General features: G+C 42.6%; 3 protein-coding genes across 3 annotated transcripts; 2 read left to right on the top strand and 1 right to left on the bottom strand.

Moving 5' to 3' along the window:
* Positions 1-120: 120 nt before the first annotated feature.
* On the bottom strand, positions 121-1,629 carry LOC147415678 (uncharacterized). Its single transcript, XM_086464822.1, has 2 exons — positions 1,464-1,629; positions 121-1,031 (listed from the first exon to the last, which is right to left on the bottom strand). Exons 1-2 carry the CDS (start codon positions 1,627-1,629, stop codon positions 121-123), a joined length of 1,077 nt encoding a protein of 358 aa, XP_086320948.1.
* Positions 1,630-2,695: 1,066 nt separating this feature from the next.
* On the top strand, positions 2,696-4,419 carry LOC147415677 (uncharacterized). Its single transcript, XM_086464821.1, has 2 exons — positions 2,696-2,853; positions 3,507-4,419. The coding sequence occupies exons 1-2, from the start codon at positions 2,696-2,698 to the stop codon at positions 4,417-4,419; spliced, it is 1,071 nt and encodes a 356-aa protein (XP_086320947.1).
* A 10,380-nt stretch (positions 4,420-14,799) lies between these two features.
* Positions 14,800-19,396, top strand: CHRNA9 (cholinergic receptor nicotinic alpha 9 subunit). The gene is given in 4 exon segments (XM_009947439.2): positions 14,800-14,928; positions 15,735-15,889; positions 16,555-17,087; positions 18,867-19,396. Coding segments are annotated over 4 exon segments (1,332 nt in total). The 5' UTR covers positions 14,800-14,814.
* Positions 19,397-22,582: the final 3,186 nt, after the last annotated feature.

Here is a 22,582-nt window from a genome sequence, read left to right as displayed (position 1 = left end):
ACCCCTTCTCTGTAACTTTACAGAGCACTCAAACTTTATTTTGTATAAAGTATAATTTCTGCATTGCAGAAGATCCCCCTTACTATGGAAGCCTAACAGATAGATGGAACTATGTCTTCTTTAGGATCTCCACCACCACCTCGCTATTCTGTTAACAGCTTCATCAGAATACCCATGAGATAGTGCTGTTACAACGGTCCCCAGCCAGAAGGAATGCTCACCATACTGGTTTGGAGGAAGTCCAGCGAGACCAAGAGCACGGCGGAAGACACTTAGGAACTCCCTCTTTGTTACAGCCACACTGTCTGAGTGCACAAAGAGAGGGCCTTCTCCTTGCGGCCGTGCTGCTGCATAGGTTCGGAGAGCTTCAACAGGACATACCCACATCTCTTTAGATAATCTCAGTTGGATCAAATACCTCTCTTGACCCATATGAGATATATGCAAACAAAGGTTAGCATTCCCTTCAGTCAGCCAGAGGTCACTCAAGTACAGGAGCTCTGGCTGTGCTACATTTTGGTGATTTAGCACCATCTCTTCTATACGGAGTGCACCAAAAAAAGCTACAGTAAACATGGCACGGAACAATACACACTCATAAGGAGAGCTACACACAGATTCCAGAGTCCCCAGTAGAGATCTTAAGACTTCAATAGTTACAGGAGTGCGTCTATTATTTGAAGGACCAGTCCTATGTTTCAACCTTGATATCATATGACAGATAACAGGATCTTGAAGAGGATCAGGATGATCTACCATTCTGGAGATGAAGGACAGTCCTTCCATATACATTATTATTTTTGTGGGAGGCAGACTCTGGGACACCATGATGACCAAGAACTCTCTCACTTGATCCACTGGAATTGGCCACACTGCAGACAGAGCCATGCCTTCTCTAAAGAAAAGGAAATTCTTCAGGCCCTCGTGGTAGACCTTCCATAAGTGGCTATCTCCAGAGTCCTCCAGTAACAGCAAAGCATTCAGGGGCCAAGGGCCCAAGGGATGCTTCTCAGGAACCTGGCTGAGTTCATCTGCTGAAAGAAATCCACATCAGCAACAGTAAACAAGGTGGTCTCACTGACAGTAAAGCAGATGTTTCTTCCCTTCCAGCACATTTCAGCTTTTGCTTGAACTTCTCTGAGAAAAGGCTGTCCCATACATTCTTATGGCTCTCATCTACACACCAGAAGGATTATATTCTCAAAAGCCATAAAAACAGAGTGATTTTTCTTTTTAAAGCAACACCTCAAGCCTGGTGACAGATCCAGCACACTACTGCAAGGTTTCTGCAACCACAGACCTCCACCAATGGGCACAAGAGGTTAGGAATGCCAAAGCCTACTACTGAGGACCCAGAAGTCTTCCAGCACTGGGGTTAGACCTCATGGAAGAGCTTGCCAAGCCTTTGCCCACCTCCCCCACCACACAGCCAGCCGGCCAACTCCCCCACAGCCCACACTCACCAGCTCCTTCCCCACTGCCAGCCTCTGCTCCACTGGCACCCCACGATCCGGCACAACCCCTGAGACCACGCGGCAGCCACCCCATGCCGGGCTCTCGCCGCAGTAGCGCCAGCAGCGCCCAGAAGGGTGAAGGGACGGCGGACGGCTCGACCCCTCCACTCTGCATGGCCAATAAAATAGCGACCCTTCAGCCAGCAGTAGAAAGCGCAACTCCTGCACGGTGCCTCCGTGCCTCTCTTTTATAGCCTGGCCTCTACTTCTAACCAATCGGAGCGTCCTCTGTCCGCCCTCGCCCTCTCTTATCCAATCGCGGAACGGGCCGCGTGGCTCTGCGGCCCGCCCCGCCCGGCGCCTGGGCCTGAGGGACGGCGCCTGGGCCTGAGGGACGGAGCCGGGGCTGCGGGCCGGCCCAGCGGGGTCCCGCCGTCCTTTTAGGGCGGGTGGGATTTCACTGCGTTTGTTCCGCAACGGGGGGCTAAGGAGGAGCCGGCGGTGAGGGAGGGTGCGCCTCCGCCGTCCCTTCACCCTTCTGGGCGCTGCTCGTGTTCCTTCTCCCCCACCTCAAGCCTGCGGCACTTCGTCACTAAAGCGAGATGACCCGCAGCGGGCAGAGGTGAGGGCGCGGTGCGGGGCCAGCAGTAACGGTCACCTCTGAGGGAGAGAAAGCTCCCGGGGACGGGGGCTGCCGAGGTCCCTGCACAGCTTTGTTCAAAGGGAGGCCAGGCCGGGTCTCCCACCCAGGTGCGCTGTCGGTAACGAACAGCGAGGGATGGCTGATGAGTAACTGGGAGCGGAGTCAGCGCACCTCGGAAAGCCCAGGAGAGCAAGGGGCAGGTAACACAAGCGCTCCCCTCTCCTTTTAACCGTATTAGTAAGATATTCGGCAGAAGGCAGCGTGCGAAGGGCCTGTGAGCCTCACGCCCTTCCGTTCGCAGTCCCGCCCGGCTCCGCACCCTCTTCTCGCGCCGCGGCCCCCCGCTAACGACCGCTTCACACCCGCCGCCGCTCCCCTCCGGCCGCCGCGCTGGGAGGGGCCCGGCCCGGCCAGGCCGAGCGCGGGGCCGCATCGGGCGGGCAACCAATGGCTGAGCGCCGGATCGCCGGCGCTGCTCCGAGCACCCAATCGGAGGAGGGCGTTGCGGCCCCCGCGGCTATAAAAGGGCCCGTGGAGGGCGGTTGTGTGAGTCTTCGTGCGGTGTTGGGCCGGTGAGCGCTATCCTCATCCTCCTGCCATGTCCTGCAGTGTCCGCGCTCCGGGTGGGCCTCCTGCCACGCCATTCTGGGAAATGCTGGCGCTGCTGTCTCAGGAGCCGGGCATGGAGTGGCTAGAGCTGGCCCTTGCTGGACAAGGGCAACCAGCCACCTTCTCGCATCACAGCCGAGGAGCATCGTGTGGGACCGCAGCGGTGGCGCACCCAGGCGGCCCCCAGCAGTGCGGGGAGCGCGGCGCGGCGGCGGCTGGTAAGTGCGGGCTGTGCGCTGTGGTGGGGGCTGCCAGCACAAGTGGCTGGGGGCTGGCTTCTGGCTCTGGCCGGGGGGCGAGCGGATCGCTGGTGGCCGCGGCTCCCACCGCGGAGCCTTTTCTTGATTTTGCTCGAGTTCTTGTATGGGGCTGGAGCTTTTGGAGGGAGGCCTTGAGGGAGTTCCCCTTCCTGGACTAAGAAATACGCTGCCTTCTGGCAGGAGTGTGCTGTGTGCCCTTTGCAGTTGTAAATTCTGTAAGCCACACCCGGAAGGCTTCGGTTTAAAATTGTTTTGCTTGTCTTCTCTGTTACTGATGCACAAACCTGTAAATTCCCAGAGCGTTATCAGATCTAGTGCCTGAAATGGGCCTGGTGTGTTGCTTGTACTTTCTCATTTGAAAGATAGCTCAGCTCTTTAACAGCTCTGGGTGTAGCTATGTGTGAATGGTCTTTAATCAAATAAACTAGCAGAATATTGTCTATGGATGTATTGCACTGAGGAATTCTGTTATTGCCATTCAAGTGGCATGCTTGTGCCTGTTGTCAGCATGTGCTAATGTGTATCCTCTTTTGTAGGAAGGGAGTTTAGCCGCACTGCGAAACATTCCTTGGGACATTGGCCTCTGAAGACTTTGTCGTTGTTGGAGTGCTCTGGGGATAGTAGGCTTTGGCAAGCCTGCCTCAAAGGACTGAAGAAGTTCCTTGTTTTTAGGAAAAGCATGGGAATGCCTGCAGCCTGGCCAATTCCAGAGGAGCAAATTAGAGGGTTTTTGTCTATGGAATCTCATTATTTATCATCAAAGACACTGGTGTATGTGGCGGCACTGTCTTATTTATCAAAATTGACTGGTAACCCTGATCCTCTGGAAGATCCTATAACCCGTTGCATGGTGATGGGGTTGAAACGTCGAGTGGGCATCCTAAGGGATGAATATTTGCCTATAACGATTGAGGTGTTGCGATCTCTCTTAGGAGCTCTGGAGTCTGTATGCGTAACTCATTATGAATGCTTGCTGTTTCGTGCATTATTTACTGTAGCTTTTTTTGGAGCATTTCGAGTAGGAGAGATGGTGGCGAGGCACCATGATGTACTGCAGCCTGAGCTGCTGTACTTGAGTGACCTCCAGCTGATGGAGAGGAGAGTGGTGTTTCGTCTTCGTAACTCTCCTGTGGGTCAGGAGAGACATGTCATCAGCCTTGGGCTGTCTGGAGAGCCATGGGTGTGCCCTGTTCTGGCCCTCCGGAGCTATGTGACAGTTCGTTCGCAGCTGGAAGGGCCGCTCTTCCTTCGCTCCGATAACAGGGTTGTAACCAGGAGGGAGTTCCTGACTGTCCTCCGCTGGGCCCTGCGGCTGCTGGGGCTCTGCCCGGAGCAGTATGGCGTGCATTCCTTCTGGCTGGGGACTGCTGTCACTGCTGCGCGCTGCGGGTATCCTGGGGAAGATGTCACTCGCCTGGCAAGGTGGCCCTGTATGATCCCGGAGAGATCATAGCTGTGGAGACCAATGGGAAAATAGAAGCTAATGAATTAGCTTCTGTCTGTAGAGTCAGCTTTCAACTGCATAGTTTCTAGTGTTTGGCAGTAATTTAGTATTAACACCTGTAATGACTTTTCTACCTCGCAGTGGGGTGATCTCTGAAGTTCAGTCACAGTTGCTGCTTGTGCTGTCTGTACTGTTAAGGGTGGGGGAGTGTCAAACCTGCTGGGTATGGACCTTGTCTGTCTTGACAGAGGAAGTCTACAAGAGGTTTTATTTTGTATGGTGTGAGTTAATAAATGTTTCCTTTTTAAAACCAGTCTCTGCCTACTAGTAATATTGTTGCTCTTTAGCCAGATGAAATTGTAGTTTTGTCATTCATTGCTCTCAAACCTGACTTTGAAGTTTTTAAAGAAAACTCTTGAGACTTTAAGGTAATCATTGTAAAACAGTTGGTAGTTAAACCGTATCTTCTGGTGCAGCTGTACACTTTTTAACATGTCACTATGGTCAAAAGGGAAATACAAGCTACATTATTAGGCCAATAACAGACACCAAAGGACTAGCTTTTTAAAATGTTGATAATCATAAGATGTTCAAAGTGATATCTTGTACTGTTTAAATGGGGGATAGCAGCTTTTCTATTCAGCAAACTCTGCCTCTGAAAATGTTTCCTTTAATCCTCTAGACCCAATTCCCTCTGAGCATAATTAACCTAATCAGTATTTTAAATAACAAAACCAGCACATAGTTCACTTAACAGTTAATGATTTCCTTAGGATGTGATACTTGCTGTCCTTAATTCAACCTGTGCTTTTTGCCTGGATTTAAAGTTACTTTTAAAAATTGAGGTGTTTTCAACCGTAATCATAAAGTACAATGTCTTGAGAACTTCTAATGTAATTATTATAGCATTTGTAGTACTTTGATAGCATGTGGTGGAATATATTTTTCAACATATGGCTGGACTGGGAAGGGAGTTGGTGAGTCAGATGCTCACCACAGTTGTCTGCTAGAGGACTAAGCCTTTTGATCACCCTTATTTTTGCTACCATTGCTCCTAACCTGGACCATGGTTATTGCTTAGTGGGCTAGTTTTGTATCTTACTCTGCCCTATGCCCTTTTCTAACAAAACTATGGGCTACAGAAGTGTGGGAGCTAGCTGAAATTTAATGCTGGCTTGATCTCCATGTAGATAATTAGCCATGATTTCTGAGACTTCTGATTAGTAGAAATTAACACTGTCTATGTAGGGCAGCACCAATCTGCTACTCTTTACTATGAGAGTGGCGTTGTTTTCACTGTGGGAATTAACTGCAGTGCAGCAAGACTTCTGTGGTTGCATCCATATCAGAGATCTTTGTTTTAACTGCGGTTCAGCTAAAAGCTGCCTTAGTTTTGCGGCTTTGTTCACTAGAAATGCTTGTTTGTGTCGTAATTTCTGTTTCTGTGTGTGAAATCTAATTGTAAATAGAGCTAAGGTGATGCAAATGTAGCATCTGCCCAGGAACTTATCCTGAGGTGCCCACCAGCTGCTGCTGCTGGTTAGGCTGAGCAGACACTTGGAAGATACCTGCGTAAGGAACTGCTTTCTGTTCTGTGGAAGCTTTGATGGATTTGTGCTGTCCCCTGTGTATGTGATGCGTCTGCTTGCTGGCTTACGCTGTACCCATGCATGTCAACTTCTAGTGCTGTCTGTTGTCTTGCTGGGAAAGGTCTGTGTATTTGCTGTATGTGGCACAGTTTTGACAGTGGGGGGATGGGGGACTTCAGGGGTGGCCTCTGTAGGAAGAGGCAAGGGGCTGCCCAGTTCATATTTTTGTTTCCCAGTACCCAAGTATTTTAATTGGCAATAAATTTTTTTTTTTTGCAAGTTGAGTCTGTTTTACCTGTGACAGTAAGTGATCTCCCTGTCTTTAGCCCTCTGTACAAGTAGATCAAAGCAGCTGCACCAGCATTGCAGACCTGGGAGGTATGAAAATGAACACAGTACAAAAGCAGCTTGGTGGATATGCCTGGCCATTTAACACACTGCTAGGACTCTCCCATTTAATTGATTTCAGCAATAAATTGTGCTTCCCAAATGGTAAGGCAAGAAAGCCTTGCAAATATTTTTAGAGTGTAAATGGATGTTCTACTAAGACAGGAATGGCTGTATTAATAGTAGTATCTTTAATATATGTGCTGTTTTTAAAGCTTAGAGGTAAGTCTGTCTTCTGGGGAACCTGGAATTTGGCAAATAAATACCATGATGATTGTACTACAATACAGGGAAAATAGATGTCTATCTGCCTTATCTGTAATTTCTATGTCTGTGATACATGAAGCAGAGGAAAAACATACTGATATTCTTATTTCTACCTACATTCTGTGACTGTAGCCAGAGATTGGGGTCTTGTACCCCTTCCAAGTGGAAGTAAAATCTATGAAGTAACTGGAGAGATGGTGAAGAATCAACTATAGTTGTCAACTTCACTGACTTCTGATCCCAGCATTGAGAAGAGAAATTTGTTTTTAAGGAACAGCTATCACGGAGATAATTAGCTTTTTTAAAAGCCCTGTTTCAAAAGGCTGGCATATTTTCAGATAACAGGGTTACAAATGCAGTCCTTGATCTATAATTACTTCTTGGATCTGTAGGTCTCCTTTTACGTGGCAAATAAAACTGAGACAGTTGGTAAGTAAATGAGACTCATTTTCTCCTGAATGTTAAAGTTTCACATCTCATCAGCTCGGAATCCTAAAATGGTTATCTCTAACAAATTAATATTTGCAAGATTTTCCCATTTAACTGTTTTAAAGATCCTGAATAGAAAAGGATGCAGGAAGGGTATTTACTTTAAGAAGCAAAATGGGGAATTATTTCAAATCACAATTCTCTCTTACAATTTTAATTAACAATTTCACACATTTTTATCATGTTAAAGGTGAAAGGCTAAGCATACTGACTCCAGAAAGAGCTAAATTGCTCTTGTACTACTGATCACTGTCTGCTGTGAGAATTCACTGTATTATGTGGAGGTGCTGGTCAATCATTATTTATGTGGAAGCCTGAGCTCTTGCAATTTATACAATTTATAATTGTTAAATTTAAGTAATTGGACTCTTTTCAGGAATAACAGGGAAGTGATTAGTTGTATTTTTTATTAAAGAACACAAACCATTCTTCGTACACTTGGTTGGTATGCATTTGATTCTATTATGATTGTGATGCTTATATCAAATACATATTTCTTAGTATGACAGAAATAATGTTACCCATTACTATGATACTAATTAATCAAGTATCAAGCGTGGTCCTTACACAGCTAAAATATTTGTTGTTGAAAATGTACCTCAGAGTTCATTTATGTTCTTGAAATGGAGGAAATTTGCAAGAAATGGCTTCTTTCCATATCTTCTGAAAAGGTATTAGGCATGACTAAGTCAGATAGTTGTCAGGTTTCACCCCAGGATCCATGAGTACTTCTTGCTCTTGCTTGTAGAATGAAAGCATGCCCCGTTAGTCTGACTGCAGCAATTGGTGACTTTTGATAGCAAAGACCCGAGTCTGGAAAGCTAAGGATAAATGGGCATATGCCTTTAAATCTCTTGGGGTTTTCTTTTTAGTTGTATATATACAGAGAATTATTTGTTCTATAAAAAGTGCTGAGGAGACTTTGAGACAATCTGCAAATGCAAGCAATTGCATCTCCCATGCTTTTTTTTTTTTTTTCCTTGCCTGCCACTGGCACCTGGATAGGAAGTAGCTAGCAAAAGACAGCCTGAAAGGTTGAGGGGTTCCATTGATTTGTTACCTGAAACATCCCCAAAGTGCTCTTTAGGTACCTGGAAGTCTTTATCACCATGACTACTTCTTCTGCTTACTTTAACATAACTGCTCTGATACTTTTAAGTGGTCAGTACTGCAATATTTGTAAGCTTAGAAATGAGTTTAATTGGTTTAGAAAAAAATCGCTCGAGAGGTTTGCCTAGGTGGGTATTTTGCACTCTGAGTAAAGCAGTATTTGTTTTCTTCCTCTAAATTTGGGGAACATGGTGTAATCACCTGGGTAGATTGTTCTGTGTGGTTAGATGGAGCAGAAACAACTAGATAATGCCAAATTTTACAATATATCTTTTGGCATCCTGCCTTTTCAGCCAGCTGCACTGTATTAGCGCACAGCATTGGTCTTAGCTCTTTGTAGGGAACACTTAAACTCTGAGGCACTCGGATAAGAACACAGAAGTTCAGATGTACCATATTCCGTGTTACGTGGATGTGAAATTATCAGGAAAGCAGATGTTTTCGGAGATGCTAGACCCTCTATGGAGATACCCTTGTGAACACGATGAGTTTTGGTACTGTTTTAAAATGATGTTCCTACCCGTCTTTGAATTTCAGAGAGAGCGAAACTTTAGTTTTGAGATAGTGTCTAAACTATTGCCTTTCAGTCTTTCTTCTTCAGATACTGCTTTAATCTCATTTTTTTGTGATGTACACGCAAGTGGAAGGAATTGCTTTCTGGGGAACTTGGTTGTTTTCAGCCTGCAGTGGTAGCTGTGGGGGCTTCCCTGTACGTCCAAAAGCTGAGGTAGTGTGCTGTCTTCCACAGCTCAAGAGTGATCACAAAGAGGAAGATGCTTGAGTCTGTCTGCATCCTTGTTACAAGGTAGAAATAGTTCTCTAATCCAGTTTGTTCTGGAGCATCAGGCTGACAGAGCAAACCTGTGATCTGGAACAGTGTCTAGGCCCAGAGGCTGTCTTTGTGTAGAGCACAGATCCTGTGATCAGCCATTCAAAGGCGTGGTACAAAGCTGGAAATGATCCCAGTGAGAGAACTGTATATAAAATAACTTTCTGATAGCTAAAATTATAAAATAGCTTTGTTCTTAACCCTGCCCAGATACTGAATGCTTCTCAAGGACAGATAATACCAGTCAGCTTGCAAGCATTCTCGTGAAAAAGGATGAACATGCTGCATTTTAGATCACATTCAATAGTACAAGGCTTCTAGGGGCAAAAGGTTTCTCTGCTTCAGGTGCTGGTAGGTGGTCAGCAGAGCTGCCTGTGTAAGTGGACCCAAATAAAATTTCTAGTCAGAAAAACTCATGACTGTAATGTGCAAATTAGGATTTCCCATCTCTGGAAAATGTGGCTAATATTCTACGTTCTCATGACCTGACATTGTGAATACCTCCTAATGTATTTCCTACCTTCCATGTGCACAACAGGGTGGAAGAAAATATGAATGAGTGTGCTGGTTTCAGGTGGTAGGGGATTTTTAGAGAGAAGGAAGAAGGAGGCAGTAGGTGGGTGAGAAAAAATGAGGCGGAGAGAAACATGCTGCATCTAAATGAAGTGCTGTATTCTCCTTCTCCAGAGCAGGCACAGTGTGGCTATTCTACTGGCAAGAAGAGCTGTTGTTACCCGTGCTGTTAAGACTTCAGTTAGTCTAAGGACAGAAGTCTGACTCTGAAGAGTTAGTGTGCTGCTTGACCCCATCACAAGATAATATTCTGTAGCAAATGCTGCAAAGAATGTGAAGGCAACAGCTTCTGGGGAGAAAAATTGGCAGGAAGGCAAGTAAAGCAGACTGTGAGACGCTTCTTACAAACTGCGCTTAGAAACCAATCTGTTCTTTATTGTTCTCTGATGAAGGGATGGATTATAAATGGTACAGACGGCCTTAAGGCCTGCGATAATACAGTATCTGTAGCTTTTCCAGTTGGAGGCTTAAAAGCTCTTAATGCTTTTTTATGCAAAAAATGGTAAGAATCCATTAAAAAAACCTCTGAGAATGTACATGTCAAAACCTCAGCCTCAGGAGCAAATTATTATTTTAGGCAGGGAGAGGAAAAGTTTGTTTAATTGAAAGAAGAAAATTTTAAATATGGTTTTACACTTTTTTCTTGCTTTGCTTATAGTTTTACTAAGATAAATATCTAAAGTTGGAAGTTTTAATGTGAAAGATCCCTCCCATGTCATCTCTCCTTCAGTCTGTCCTTAAAGTGCATGCAAAGTCAAACTTCCCTTAAACGGCAGTACACTGAATTCAGATTTTTCTGATGTCTTGATGACAGCATGTGTATTTGTCTAGAACCATAAAAAATTACATGTCATCTGAGTGTTGTACAAGCTCAGTGCACCAATGGTACACTCTTGTCCCACTTGAATGTAGGCACGAACACAATGTTCTGCTCTGTTAATAGCCCATATGCATTCTCACAAAGTCAAATGGCTGAACAAAATATGTGGATGCAGAGTTGGATATTGTGCCATGGGCCTTAACCGTGCTCTGCATCAGCAGAAGCAGCCTGTGCTCTAAATATGGTTTTGTATTTTATAGTTGTTGATGTATATTCGCTCACCCTGAAACCCTCTTGTGACTGGTCTCATGTATGGTAGGCAGACCCAAGAGCCCGATTCAGCCTCTAAGTGGTTTTGTTCCTTCTGCTTATCATTTTTCTCTAAAAATCTCTCTTGTCTCTGCTTGTCTTGTATCAAATGTAAGGCAAATAATCACAGAAATTAATCTGAGTAGATTAAAATGTGATGTGATTTTTTTTTTTTTGTGCGATAAACAAAAATAGTCTTGAATAACTGGGTAGATCAGTAGGCTGGCTAACAGGGCCATCTGCTGGCAGATGCACTCTAACAAGGCAACTGAATTTTGCTGGGACAAGTCTAGTTCTGGGAAACGTTAATGGCTTGATTCTAACTTCCAAACACCTGTGACTCTTCCTAAATTATCTTTGTAAGCTGCGTTGTACTTCATGTTAATTCCTGACTTTGTAGTAGAACTTATTACTGTAGAAATAGGGAACTATTTAAGTATAAATTTAAGGTCCATTCAAATGTTAAATGAGATGTTTGATTTGGGAGTAGTATTGCCATAGATTATGCTTTAAAACTATATTCCAAGGAAGTATGGTTTTGTAGATGTATCTTAGATCAGTGAACAATGATTAATTTTAAGACTTTCTCTTCACATAAGACTTCTAAATTAGGGATGTTTTGATCAAAATTACAGATCAGATTTCTTGTGAACGAATGTTTGGCCTATGAAGATAATTGAATTTCTTGTATCTTTAATATTGAAAAGGCTTTTGGATGTATTTCAGTTTGTTCACAACCACTGTGTAATCAAAGAAGCATCTCAAACATAACAAGTGTGTTCTTGTATATCTGTGCCCATGATTGCCTGTCTATAAGTCCAATATGTGGCAACTGTTGGATGTAGTTGATGGCTGGAAACACGGTACATCATAACTGAGAGGCTATGATCCATCTCTTTGAAAGTTTATAATGAATAACATGGAATATATGCATGTACAAGAATAAATTGTGTAGACAACACATGCTTCTTGCTTTTGTCTTTTGAGAACCTGCAGTCTCCTTGCAAGATGTCATTACAACAAAGGTGCAGGGCTCTTTAATATACTTGATCTAATGCAAATTATAGCACATCAGTCTGTGCTACTTGGCAGATATGTATTGATGGTGTAACAGGTCACAAGATTGTCTCATGCCTGTGACAAAGCAAGCTTAGTCTTGATTCCAGTAGTATTTATAGTAGCATACTTCAAGCAGTACCCTGGTCACTCTTGTAATTACAGTAAGAGAGCAAAGCAGTAGCTGCTTGCTGACATAATGGCAGTGTTCTGTAGGCTCAAGGTATCCCCTGAGAATGCACTGATTTGACTGTATCAAAAAATATTTCATCTTTTGTCTCTGACTTTTGTTGTCTCTAACAGCATATACCTTCTTCCACAGAAAAAGCAGATTATTACATATTGCCTATGGACTGCTCTGACCTTTTTAACTTCTAAACTGTTCTCTGCTTTTTTCCCCTTTGACAATTCAGCAAGTGAAGTAACTTGGAGATGGATTCCACTACAGGTGCTTTGACTGAAATTATTTATTGCTTACCTATTAAACCTGGCCACAAATGTCATTCATTTATAGACCCCCATGAAAGCACAAACATTAGCCAGTGAGTTCTGAGTGCTACTGTGTAGAAATGATGTGTATAGAGGGATCAGCTTCCTTCTAGCCAAAAGACTACGCAAGAATAAAGCAAGACTATTTTATATTATATATGTGTGGATCAGAGCTATTCTGGACCAATTCTTTTTGCTGGTAGTGCATTCTATATTTTCACCTTTCTATTTTAGTGACTCTTTCCTGTTACCTGTTCTAAAAGAATTGCAAAATGCACTGCAGGATATCAGGAGGGATGGATTGGACTATGGAAAGGAGGAAGCCATCTCCTCTTGTCTGTGAGAAACTTCTTAGAAAATGTCTGCAGTACTAGGAGACTTGGCAACGTGAGTAATATAGGCGGAGGTAACGAAGTTCTGACCATTGGGATAGATGGGAGGCCAGGTGTGGTATTGTTTCATATCAATACTTCACTCCTGTAAGTCTTCTGGCTAAATGCAAGAGCTGTCCGATAACTCTAATTCTTTGTAAAATCTTGTCAAGTTCACCTATACTGTACTGGGAAATGGTATTGTATCTGCAGTTTTGCTCCTTCTCCTGACTTACTGTGCTGAGTAGGAGTCTCAGAGTTGTCTCTGCCAGTGGAAGTTCTTGTTGCACAGTGATATTGGGCTGCTTCAAATATTGCCTGTGTTGTCTGACTCTGGTGTAGCTGCGTGTCTTCCATGTGGCACCAATTTTGTAGATGAGAACATTGTTTTGCTATGATGGGAGTAGGTAGTCTGAAGTTTGGGGTTTTTTTTTGGCTGTGTGACATTGGATGTGTGATGTACAGGGTGACTATACCAATTAAAGTACTGAGGCAGATCACTTTTGTGAGGGTCCACAGGTTCCACAGAACTGGTTCTGAGTAAGCTATTGCTGAACATGGGGGCATTAAAATGTGGCCCACCAAAGAAATGTGAAAGAGTTCTTCATAAACTGGTCAAAATTTTACATTTGTAGTAAAAAATGCAATGTAATATAGTTTTCCTGCTGATATCCCATCCGTTTGTCTTCTGCCTCAGTGCTAGCTTCAGAGCAGGCAGCTCTCGGGTTACAGAGAGAGGGAGGGTTTGTCAGAGCCCCAGGTGGTGGCAGGGACAGAGACCATCTATGGCTCTAGGACTGACAGCTGCTGAGGGAGGACAGAGTTGCTTCTATCAGCTCATCAGTGCCTCAGCATCCTTATGTTGCTGTGCAACTTGCTTTTTTTCATTTGTTAGTTTTGGATGGTGGTAAAAATTTTTGTTCCCTTAAGTGAACAGTTTTATTTAAGGTCCAGAAATGAAGAGAAATAGCCTGTCCTCCTTTTCCATCTCTCTCTGGTTGCTGTTTACGGCAGTGATGCTTCAAGGTGAGAATACTGCTTGATAGCTAAATGTTGCATTGAGGTTTATTTTACTCGAATAGGGGCTGGTGTCCTGATGAGTCTTACATGGTTGAGCTCCAGAAGTCTTTAATCTGTTTCATTTTACTGTCTCACAGATGCATAGACAAAATGAATGATCATGTGCAGCCAGAACTTAAATGCTCTTTATGAAGCTTTAATTTGTTAGTATTTCTTTTTAATTGGGAAGGCTTGCTTTGAACTCTTATTAGTCCAGGAAGTCACCGTGAGTCACTAGTGATGTACTCCAAAGCACTTGCTTCATATTTAGTGCCAGCTGGCATTTGCGCAAGTCTTGAGTGTTACTGTCCTTGCCCTTTGCTTGCAGAAATGCGTGAATCTGTCTAAAGGTAATACAGAGACTGCCTACAGAAACTGTGATGCACAAAACTGTCTGGAACAGAAAAAGTGTCTTTTAAACCCTAAAGTTTCAGTGAATTATCCTTAGTGACTAAGTCTGGACAGCAAGAAGCATCTCTAAATACAGGTTTGGAAGACATCAGTGCGAGGTTGTGTTCGTACACCATTCAATTACCAATTTGTGAAGAAAAGCAGCTCAGACTTTTTCCAGGTGGTAGTTGGAGTCATGCTACTTTCAGAAATTACTCTGTCAGTGCTGCGTTTAGGGAGATATCACAAATTCTTAGCCTGGGAGAAGGTTTGACTTCAGACTTTGCTTCTAATTTTAGCTTGGCAGATGTGTGCCTGTAAGTCAGTAATCTCTTGTCTATGAAAGATCTGTAAATAAATTATATTTACCTTCAAAAAAAAATACAGGAATCCCCTTATGCAGAGTTTTTTTCAGTGGGTGTGAAAAGCTAGAGTTAGCTGTTCTTTTTCTGCAGGTGACTGCTGTCTTTATTTGAATAGCTTCATCAGTTTTACCTCTGTTTCTGCACTAAATTATATTTTACAGTATATGAATGATATAGTTACAGCAAATACTGCTTGAAGCTGTAGAAAGGATGTCTTCTGATACTGCTCAGTGCTTAATCTGATGTATTGAACAAATTATGTTATCTAGCTGTAGAATCAGCCAAAGGAAAATATGCTCACATGCTGTTTAATGAACTGTTTGAAGATTACTCAAATGCTCTAAGACCAGTGGAAGACACAGATAAAGTACTGAATGTCACCCTTCAGATCACATTGTCCCAAATTAAAGACATGGTGAGTAAGAGTACAGTTCTCTTTTCTTAAAGATGTGCAGAAATGTACTAGCTGTAAACCTTTAGCTTAGAGTAGGAAAAGCAACCTGCATTTTGTTGTGACAACTTCCAAGTAATGCTCCTTCACAAGGGTTGTGTTCTCCAGTTCTTTGTAGATTCTTATCTGGTTGCAACATGAAGACTTCCATTAAAAGTCTGCAAGCTTAGAGCTGCTGAATTGTTAAGACTCCTCGTGTAGTTAGGCGTTGGTATTGCACCCTCCAGGCAACTTTTGCTGAGTTTTAAACACAAAGAGCAAATGCTTTTTCTAAGATGCCATTCACTTCTACATAAACTCCCTATTTTAGCCTTCAGTAACTTTTTCATAAATTTCGTTCAGCCAGATATACTTTTAAGGCAAAAGAAAATGTGCCTGGAAAGAGGATGGAAAATCACTTTTGTGACTTCTGAATTACAACTTTGAGGCCTTGCTAAGCTTTCAGAGAATTTGTTAGACAGAATCTGTTAGCTGTTTGATATTCTGAAGCTTGCAAAAGGAAATTCTTAAGATACTGGGAGCTTTAGACATTTATGGTGAAATGTAGGGAGGGTGCAGAGGGAAGAAGGTTTGGACAAGAGAAAGCTCAAATAAATGAAGCCCCTGTACAGTGTATGGGCATTTGTACATGTCTGAGAAGTACTCCTGTGGCCTGTCAGTATTCTGGCCTGATTTGGGCACTATTTTAAAGCTATTCAACAAATGCATTCTGCATCTAAAATGTGATTTTTGTCACCTTCAGCTAGAAATATTTCTACATTTTTGTGCAGGATGAAAGGAACCAAATTTTGTCAGCTTACTTATGGATTCGACAAAGCTGGTATGATGCATACCTCAAATGGGACAAAGATAAATATGATGGGTTGGATTCTATCAGGATTCCAAGCAATTTGGTTTGGAGACCAGATATTGTCCTATATAACAAGTGAGTGCGGCTGGAGAAAATCAGCTTGAACATTTGTCTGAGGGAGGGAGGGGGTTGAAGGAGGAATTGACACAGAGTCTGAACTTTCATCACTTTACCTTACCTTAGCAAGGGTTATGTTTGTTGTCTTAACATTTGTTGTTGATCATCTAAATATTTTGTAATAAAGACATAGACAGGAATTGGCAATTGATTATGCTACACAGCAAAGCTGTTCTGACTTTTTTTTTTTTTGCCCTGGAAATTGAATACTCTGGCAGTCTGAAGTGCTTTCTCCTTAGGCTGCTGAAGAGCTCTGTAAGATTGTCTGCAAAAAGGTGGTGTATGAAGGCTGCACTCCTTGTCTGCTCTCCCAGGCCAGTAGTGACCAGAAAATTATTTTCATCTTTGAATGGATTCTTACCCTACTGTATCCTGTTTGAGGTCAAGTTTAAAGAAGCTATGGCTGACAAATATAACGTAATTTAACAGCACTGATGTTTGGCATTAATAGGCACTGGTACTTGTAAATAATAGGTAGTAGTAAGTTCCTACTAAAATTCAGTATAAATATAAATATGCTTTTAATGTTGTGAAGCGAGGGTCTTCTCCAGTGCCTTCCCTTCCCTGGCTCACATTCTAGGTTGTTGCCTGTTAGTCCTGACTGTCACTTTTCTGTCTTTTAGGGCTGATGATGACTTTTCGGAACCAGTGAATACTAATGTTGTGTTGAGATATGATGGAAAAATCACTTGGGATGCACCTGCTATCACAAAGAGCTCATGTGTAGTGGATGTATCTTATTTTCCTTTTGACAGCCAGCAGTGCAACCTTACATTTGGGTCCTGGACCTATAATGGTAATCAGGTAGACCTCATCAATTCTCTTGACGCTGGTGACCTCTCTGACTTTGTAGAAGATGTGGAATGGGAGATTCATGGTATGCCAGCGGTTAAGAATGTCATCACTTACGGCTGCTGTTCTGAGCCTTATCCAGATGTGACCTTCACACTGATTTTGAAAAGGAAGTCATCTTTCTACATATTTAATCTGTTACTTCCTTGCATTTTGATCTCTTTCCTGGCCCCACTGGGATTCTATCTCCCTGCAGACTCTGGGGAAAAAGTGTCTTTGGGTGTTACAGTTCTTCTTGCTTTGACTGTGTTCCAGCTGATGGTTGCAGAGATCATGCCTCCCTCTGAAAACATACCTTTGATAGGTGAGCTTTACATGCTTTGTCTTTAAACATGGTTTATAGCAGAGCTGTATGTCAGGGAAACCATATAGAACTTGTGGCTTCTGGGAAGATAAACATTTATTAAAACGTAGTGAAATACTTAAAATCTGCATGGAATTTGTACAGGTATGCTGCAGCTTTTTAAGGTTATTTTGTGTTTATTTTAAATTATGAGCTAGCTATTTTGTATTTATTAAATATAGTTAGACATTTAGAATTATTTTAACATGTCATGTAATAAAGGTAGTAATAGGAAATAATTTTAGAACCAATGTATGAAGTGTAAGCAAGAGCTGTAAGTACAAGGTCAGACTGTTCCAAGGTATGTTTCTGTCAGGTACAGATGGTTGGATAGCCTGGCTGGGACACTCAGGGTTGACTAAATATTTGACAATTGATACATTGAATTGTAATGCCTGGCAATCCATTACGCTGAATTTTAATTTACGTCTGAGTTCAGAAGAGCTGATGTGAAAGGGTGGTGTTCAGCACTGTCCCTTCTGCCATCTGCCAGGACCCTCCTCCTGCTCCTGGTTGATCTGCCCTTGAGGCACAAGGCTGCCCTGGTGGGATTTCTGGAGGACTAGGAACACAGTTGCTTCCACACTGTCTTCCAGCTTTAAGATAATGCAGATCTCATTATTTTTAGTCTTATTATTACTGTATATAGAAAAAAATGTGTGGCTTAACTGAGACAAAACACTGGTTGATGAATAGGACTGTTGAATGTATTTCCCACACCAGAAGCAACTATTCCTGCCTAAGAATGATCTTGGGCTTGCTGTACTGCACTACCTTCCCTACCCTCCTATCACATTGTCTAAATTAAGGAGCCAGGACCTAGCTTCAGTCTGCTTTCTCTGTTCCCTCATTCTCCCTCACCATCCTTTCTGACCCCTTTCAAAAGCGGGATCACATCACGCTTGTCTGGGATGCATCCTGTGTCATGGATGGCAGCCCTTGCTTTTCCTGCAGAGGCTGCACAGCAGCAGAGCAGGGCTGGGAGGTGCCTCTTTGCATAAGGCGCAAGCCAAAGTAGATTAGTTGGTCAGCTGTGAACTTTAGGTGTGAGAAGCAGTGGCTGAGGAGCATAGCTTGTATTCCCTGTATTTGTAATCTGTTCCTGGCCAGAACGAGCTTTGTCCTTGTTTGGACCAGCCATGCTAAAATTTGCAGAGTCTGAAGATAATCCAGACAAAAAATCTCAACAGGCAACGGAGCCACCCTTCAGCTCTGTGCCTGGCCTCTTAGCTGTTGGTACACTAGTTGTGGATACCAGTGAGGTCTGAATATTCACTGGGCTGTGTGGATGTGAAGGCATCCATCTGCTGGTGTGGGGTGTGTCAATAGCACCAACAAAGTGTTATCACTTTTGTTAATACATCAGGAAGTGGGATTTCCAATGTGCTACATGAAGCCCTCAACACTGGGATTTTGCAGACATCAGCAAGTGTCCTGATAAACATTTTTAAACTGCATTCTAAATGGGTGTATTTTGAGAAATTGATGTTTTGGGTCGCAGATGTTTACCATGTTAATACAATAGTCACTTGTCTGATAAAGGCGTGCCAGTATGAAGTTTTACTTTAACGGCTTTAATCATTGTTTTAAAATGGTAAATTGTGATCTAAGTAGAGAGAATGGAGGTATTACAAATTGGTTTCACTTGTGTTTGTTTAGCACTATGTTGTCACATTGTTATTTCTGCATTGAATTGTTTTATTAGGGTAGCATTTTTAATGATTTTGGTTTGTGTTCCAGGAAAGTATTACATAGCAACGATGACCATGATCACAGCTTCCACTGCATTGACGATCATTGTAATGAATCTCCATCACTGTGGCTCAGAAGCAAAGCCTGTTCCACAATGGGCCAGGGTGGTTATTTTGGACTACATGTCAAAAATATTTTTTGTTTATGATGTGGGTGAAAATTGCACAAGTCCGAAAAGAGAGAAGGAAAAAGAAAATAAGTTAGAGGGGGATGATGGGTGTCAGAGGAGGCTCAAAGAGGTAAGAAGTGATCTCAAGGAGAAGCTCAATGGAAATTTGAATAAAAGCTATGGAGTTCATGGTGAAAACGTTAGGGAAACTGTTAATTGCTGTTCCTGTTACAAAATGCTAACTAAAAATATCGAGTATATTGCTAATTGTATTTGAGACCATAAAGCAAACCGGGCCAAAGGAATTGAGTGGAAAAAAGTTGCAAAAGTGATGGACAGGTTTTTCATGTGGATTTTCTTTATCATGGTGTTTTTCATGAGTGTGCTGATTATTGGGAAAGCAGCTTAACTGAAGATGAGCATACTCATTTTGTAAATATAAATAAACTGGGTTAGTTTGTTTCGGTGGAGCTCCAGGGCAGGGATGCTTTTGAGATCTGTCTTGCATTCTCTAATAGTAAGCAAATTGACTCTGTAGGCCATGACAGTGTATTGAGACATTGCTCAGCTGAGGGCTTTGTTAGTGACTGTCCTTGTCTTTTAGTACAGGACTGCATCCCTGATGAAGTTGCTGGGTAAGCACTCTGTTGCTCTGTCTTGGTGGGTGGTGGCCATGACTTCATGCTGAATGTAGTGGAGCACTGCAGCGATGGAGTAGACAGCCTAGTAGGGAGCAATGTATTCACAGGGCTGCATCTCTGCACCTTGTAACCTAGCCAGCACATTCTCTCCCCCAGAAAAAAAAAGAGTATTTATGGTATGGTGACGGTTCCTGGAAATCATCCCTTCATGGCTTTGTCTTATTTTTTTTCCTTTTTTTAGTGTCTTCCTAACTTACCTTTTTGTTATGGCTCTTTCTGGTCACTGTTCCTATCATTTCATAGGATCGACCTGTCTATATGCTGTCTGGTGTGCCTTTCACTTCTAACACCTTTGAGCTTACTGAACATGATGGTTACCTTGATCTTCTGCTTAATCATTTCCTGCTGCTGTATATTACCCCGTAGCTCCAGTAAGTCAAATTTCCAGGACTACTTCCTCACCAAGTTGGAGGGCCTCTCTTCCATTCTCTTTCTCTTGAGCTTAATAATAGGAAGGGCTTCTCCTGTCCTTCCTAGATGTCTCATTCCCCTGGGCATTTGTGCAAGATGGGTCTTTAAATGCTACTTGAGACTGCTAAAATAGGAGGCTGTGACTTTGGTCTCTGCTCATTCTGGTCATCTGACCTTTGCCAATATTCACCCTATGTGTCACTTGTCCACTCTTACATCCTCTTTAATACTTAAATTTTAAACTCTTCACAGTTGCTCTGTGCATTACTTAGCACAAAACCATGATGTTACAGGCTCATTATAGTGCCATAATCAACACTGCTTGCACAACATGTTAGTACTTATAGTGTGTGTTGCTGACACCACTAAAACCTCTTTGTGTTAATTTGTTAACCCTCTCATCTTCCAGAGCTCTCTTAGTCTATCTCACGTAGTAAAGAGAGAAGCTAGTACCCTAGGCATGCCTGTGGGAGATAAATTTCTTTTACAAAGCACCCTGAACTTTGAAACCATGATATTCTAGATGCAGTGGGAGAGGCAGAATAACACTGTAATGGATCCCAGTCAAAAGTTCATGTGATAAAGCTCATTTTCATGATTGTTGCAGTTAATAGGAACATACCTGTGAAGATGTAACTTAACGAGGAGCCAAAATGGCAAAGTGATGCAGTTGTTATGCCCAAATTTATTGGAAGAAAGGGAATTGTAATTATTATGATGATGATGTAAATGATACATTGAATTACTAATGGCAGGTTTTCTTTTGTGTGGAATAATCAATGCTGTAAGCTTACCTGGATTCTCATACATAATGCAAGCCTGAAAGTCCACATTCTATTGTAAAGCTAAAGTGGCTGGCTAGCCAAGAATAAACTCAGTATGTGGAAAAAGTCTCAAGTGTGTTCCCTGTATGTTATCAGTTCCCAGTCAACCAGGGTAACTTTGAATAGCTCCTTTCGAAGACAAGGTGTTCACTTTCACTGTGCAGAAAAATGGTTGCACCCATTTGCCGTGGAGTTCAAGGTTTGACACTTGAACTGCCTGTTTGAGGAAAGAAGTTTGTTCTTTGTTGTGGAAAAAAATACTGTCCCAGAAGCCTGGGGAGCGAAGTATTTGACAGTAAGGGTAACATATTTAGAACATGGGTCTTCAGCATGGAAAACAATGACCAAGGTCTTGTCCAAGGCTTATGGGTGGCATAAAGGAAGTAGAGAGTTACTGTTCACTGTGTCTTCCAATATAGGAACTGGATACATCAGATATACACAGAGTGTGACAGTGGAAGAGTCTGTACAATATGTGAGAATGTTGAGGAACTCCTTGCAACAGGATTTGTGAATGCTGAAAGATTATATGGTATTAAAGAGCTGCGGGAAAAACACGAAGTTGGCATACTACTAAATACAGGGTTGAAAGGTGAAACAATATTTCAGTGATTCATGACTAAAGTTCTTCATCCCATTGGTGGCATCCATTGGAGACAGCTTCTAGGTTTAGGCAGATCTTTAGTCTGACTCAATATCTTTCTTAGAAATTCACATTGTGCCTGTGCCATTCTGTTCAAAACAAACTGCAGCAAGGGTACAGTTGTGGGCTTCCCTTGTATAAGGGAAAGTTTGCAGTTGTAGATGGATGATGGTCCTTTTTATCCTGCTGGTGCTCCTCAATGTGCTGCATGCTTGGATGATGATGATGTTGAAATGATACTTTGCACTTCCCTAGCATGTTTTACGTGAAGATGTGATAGTACTAAAGAATTCTTTTCCTTACAAGAATGTGATTTGAAAATTATTCCTAGCTATCTGAGTTCATTAACTATTCAATTTGCTTTTTTATTTTTTTCTGTTTTCCCTTTTGGATCACTAGGCATTCTCAAGTATTTATCTTCCTTTATTTACATATGATGAACCTTCACCTTGCTCTTGTAACAAACACTTTTCTGTTTCTATTTCATAAGAGCCAGATCTAATAAAGAATGTGAGCAGCAGGTGATGGAAGCAGGTAGAAGCTGGTACCTGAATCATTATTGTGAAGCCTCATGATAGGAGCCTCAGAGTCACATCTTTGGACTTTATAATTTTCCAGGGTAAAACCACCATGTGGTGCTTCATGGCTGTGCTTCTGGTGACAAGGCTGACCCGAGGTCCATGCTACTGCAGCCATACAAGGGCTAGCTGGCTTAAAGCTAGCTAGCTAAACTGTAGGGACTGTAGTTTATGTGTCCCCCCCAAGTCTTATGTTCAGTTTGTGTATGTCTGTATTTAGCTATTTCACTAAGAAAAAACCTGCTCTAAATCAACCAAGTGTGTTAGCAGTCAGAACTGTATGCAACAGCTCTAGTGCTGAGTGGAGACAAGAATGTTTAATCTAATTGTCTGTCCTGATCTCTTCCTCTTTCCTGTGTGTGTCTTATGCTTAGATCTTTGAGGAAGATTAAATCCAGAAATGATGAATGACTGTGATTATAGTAACAGAAAAATAAC

This window comes from Leptosomus discolor, chromosome 4 (genome assembly GCF_034619465.1).
Source record: "Leptosomus discolor isolate bLepDis1 chromosome 4, bLepDis1.hap2, whole genome shotgun sequence".
Classification (NCBI taxonomy): domain Eukaryota; kingdom Metazoa; phylum Chordata; class Aves; order Leptosomiformes; family Leptosomidae; genus Leptosomus; species Leptosomus discolor.
Note: the sequence above shows the minus strand (reverse complement) of the source record. Positions and strands in the feature narration are given on the sequence as shown.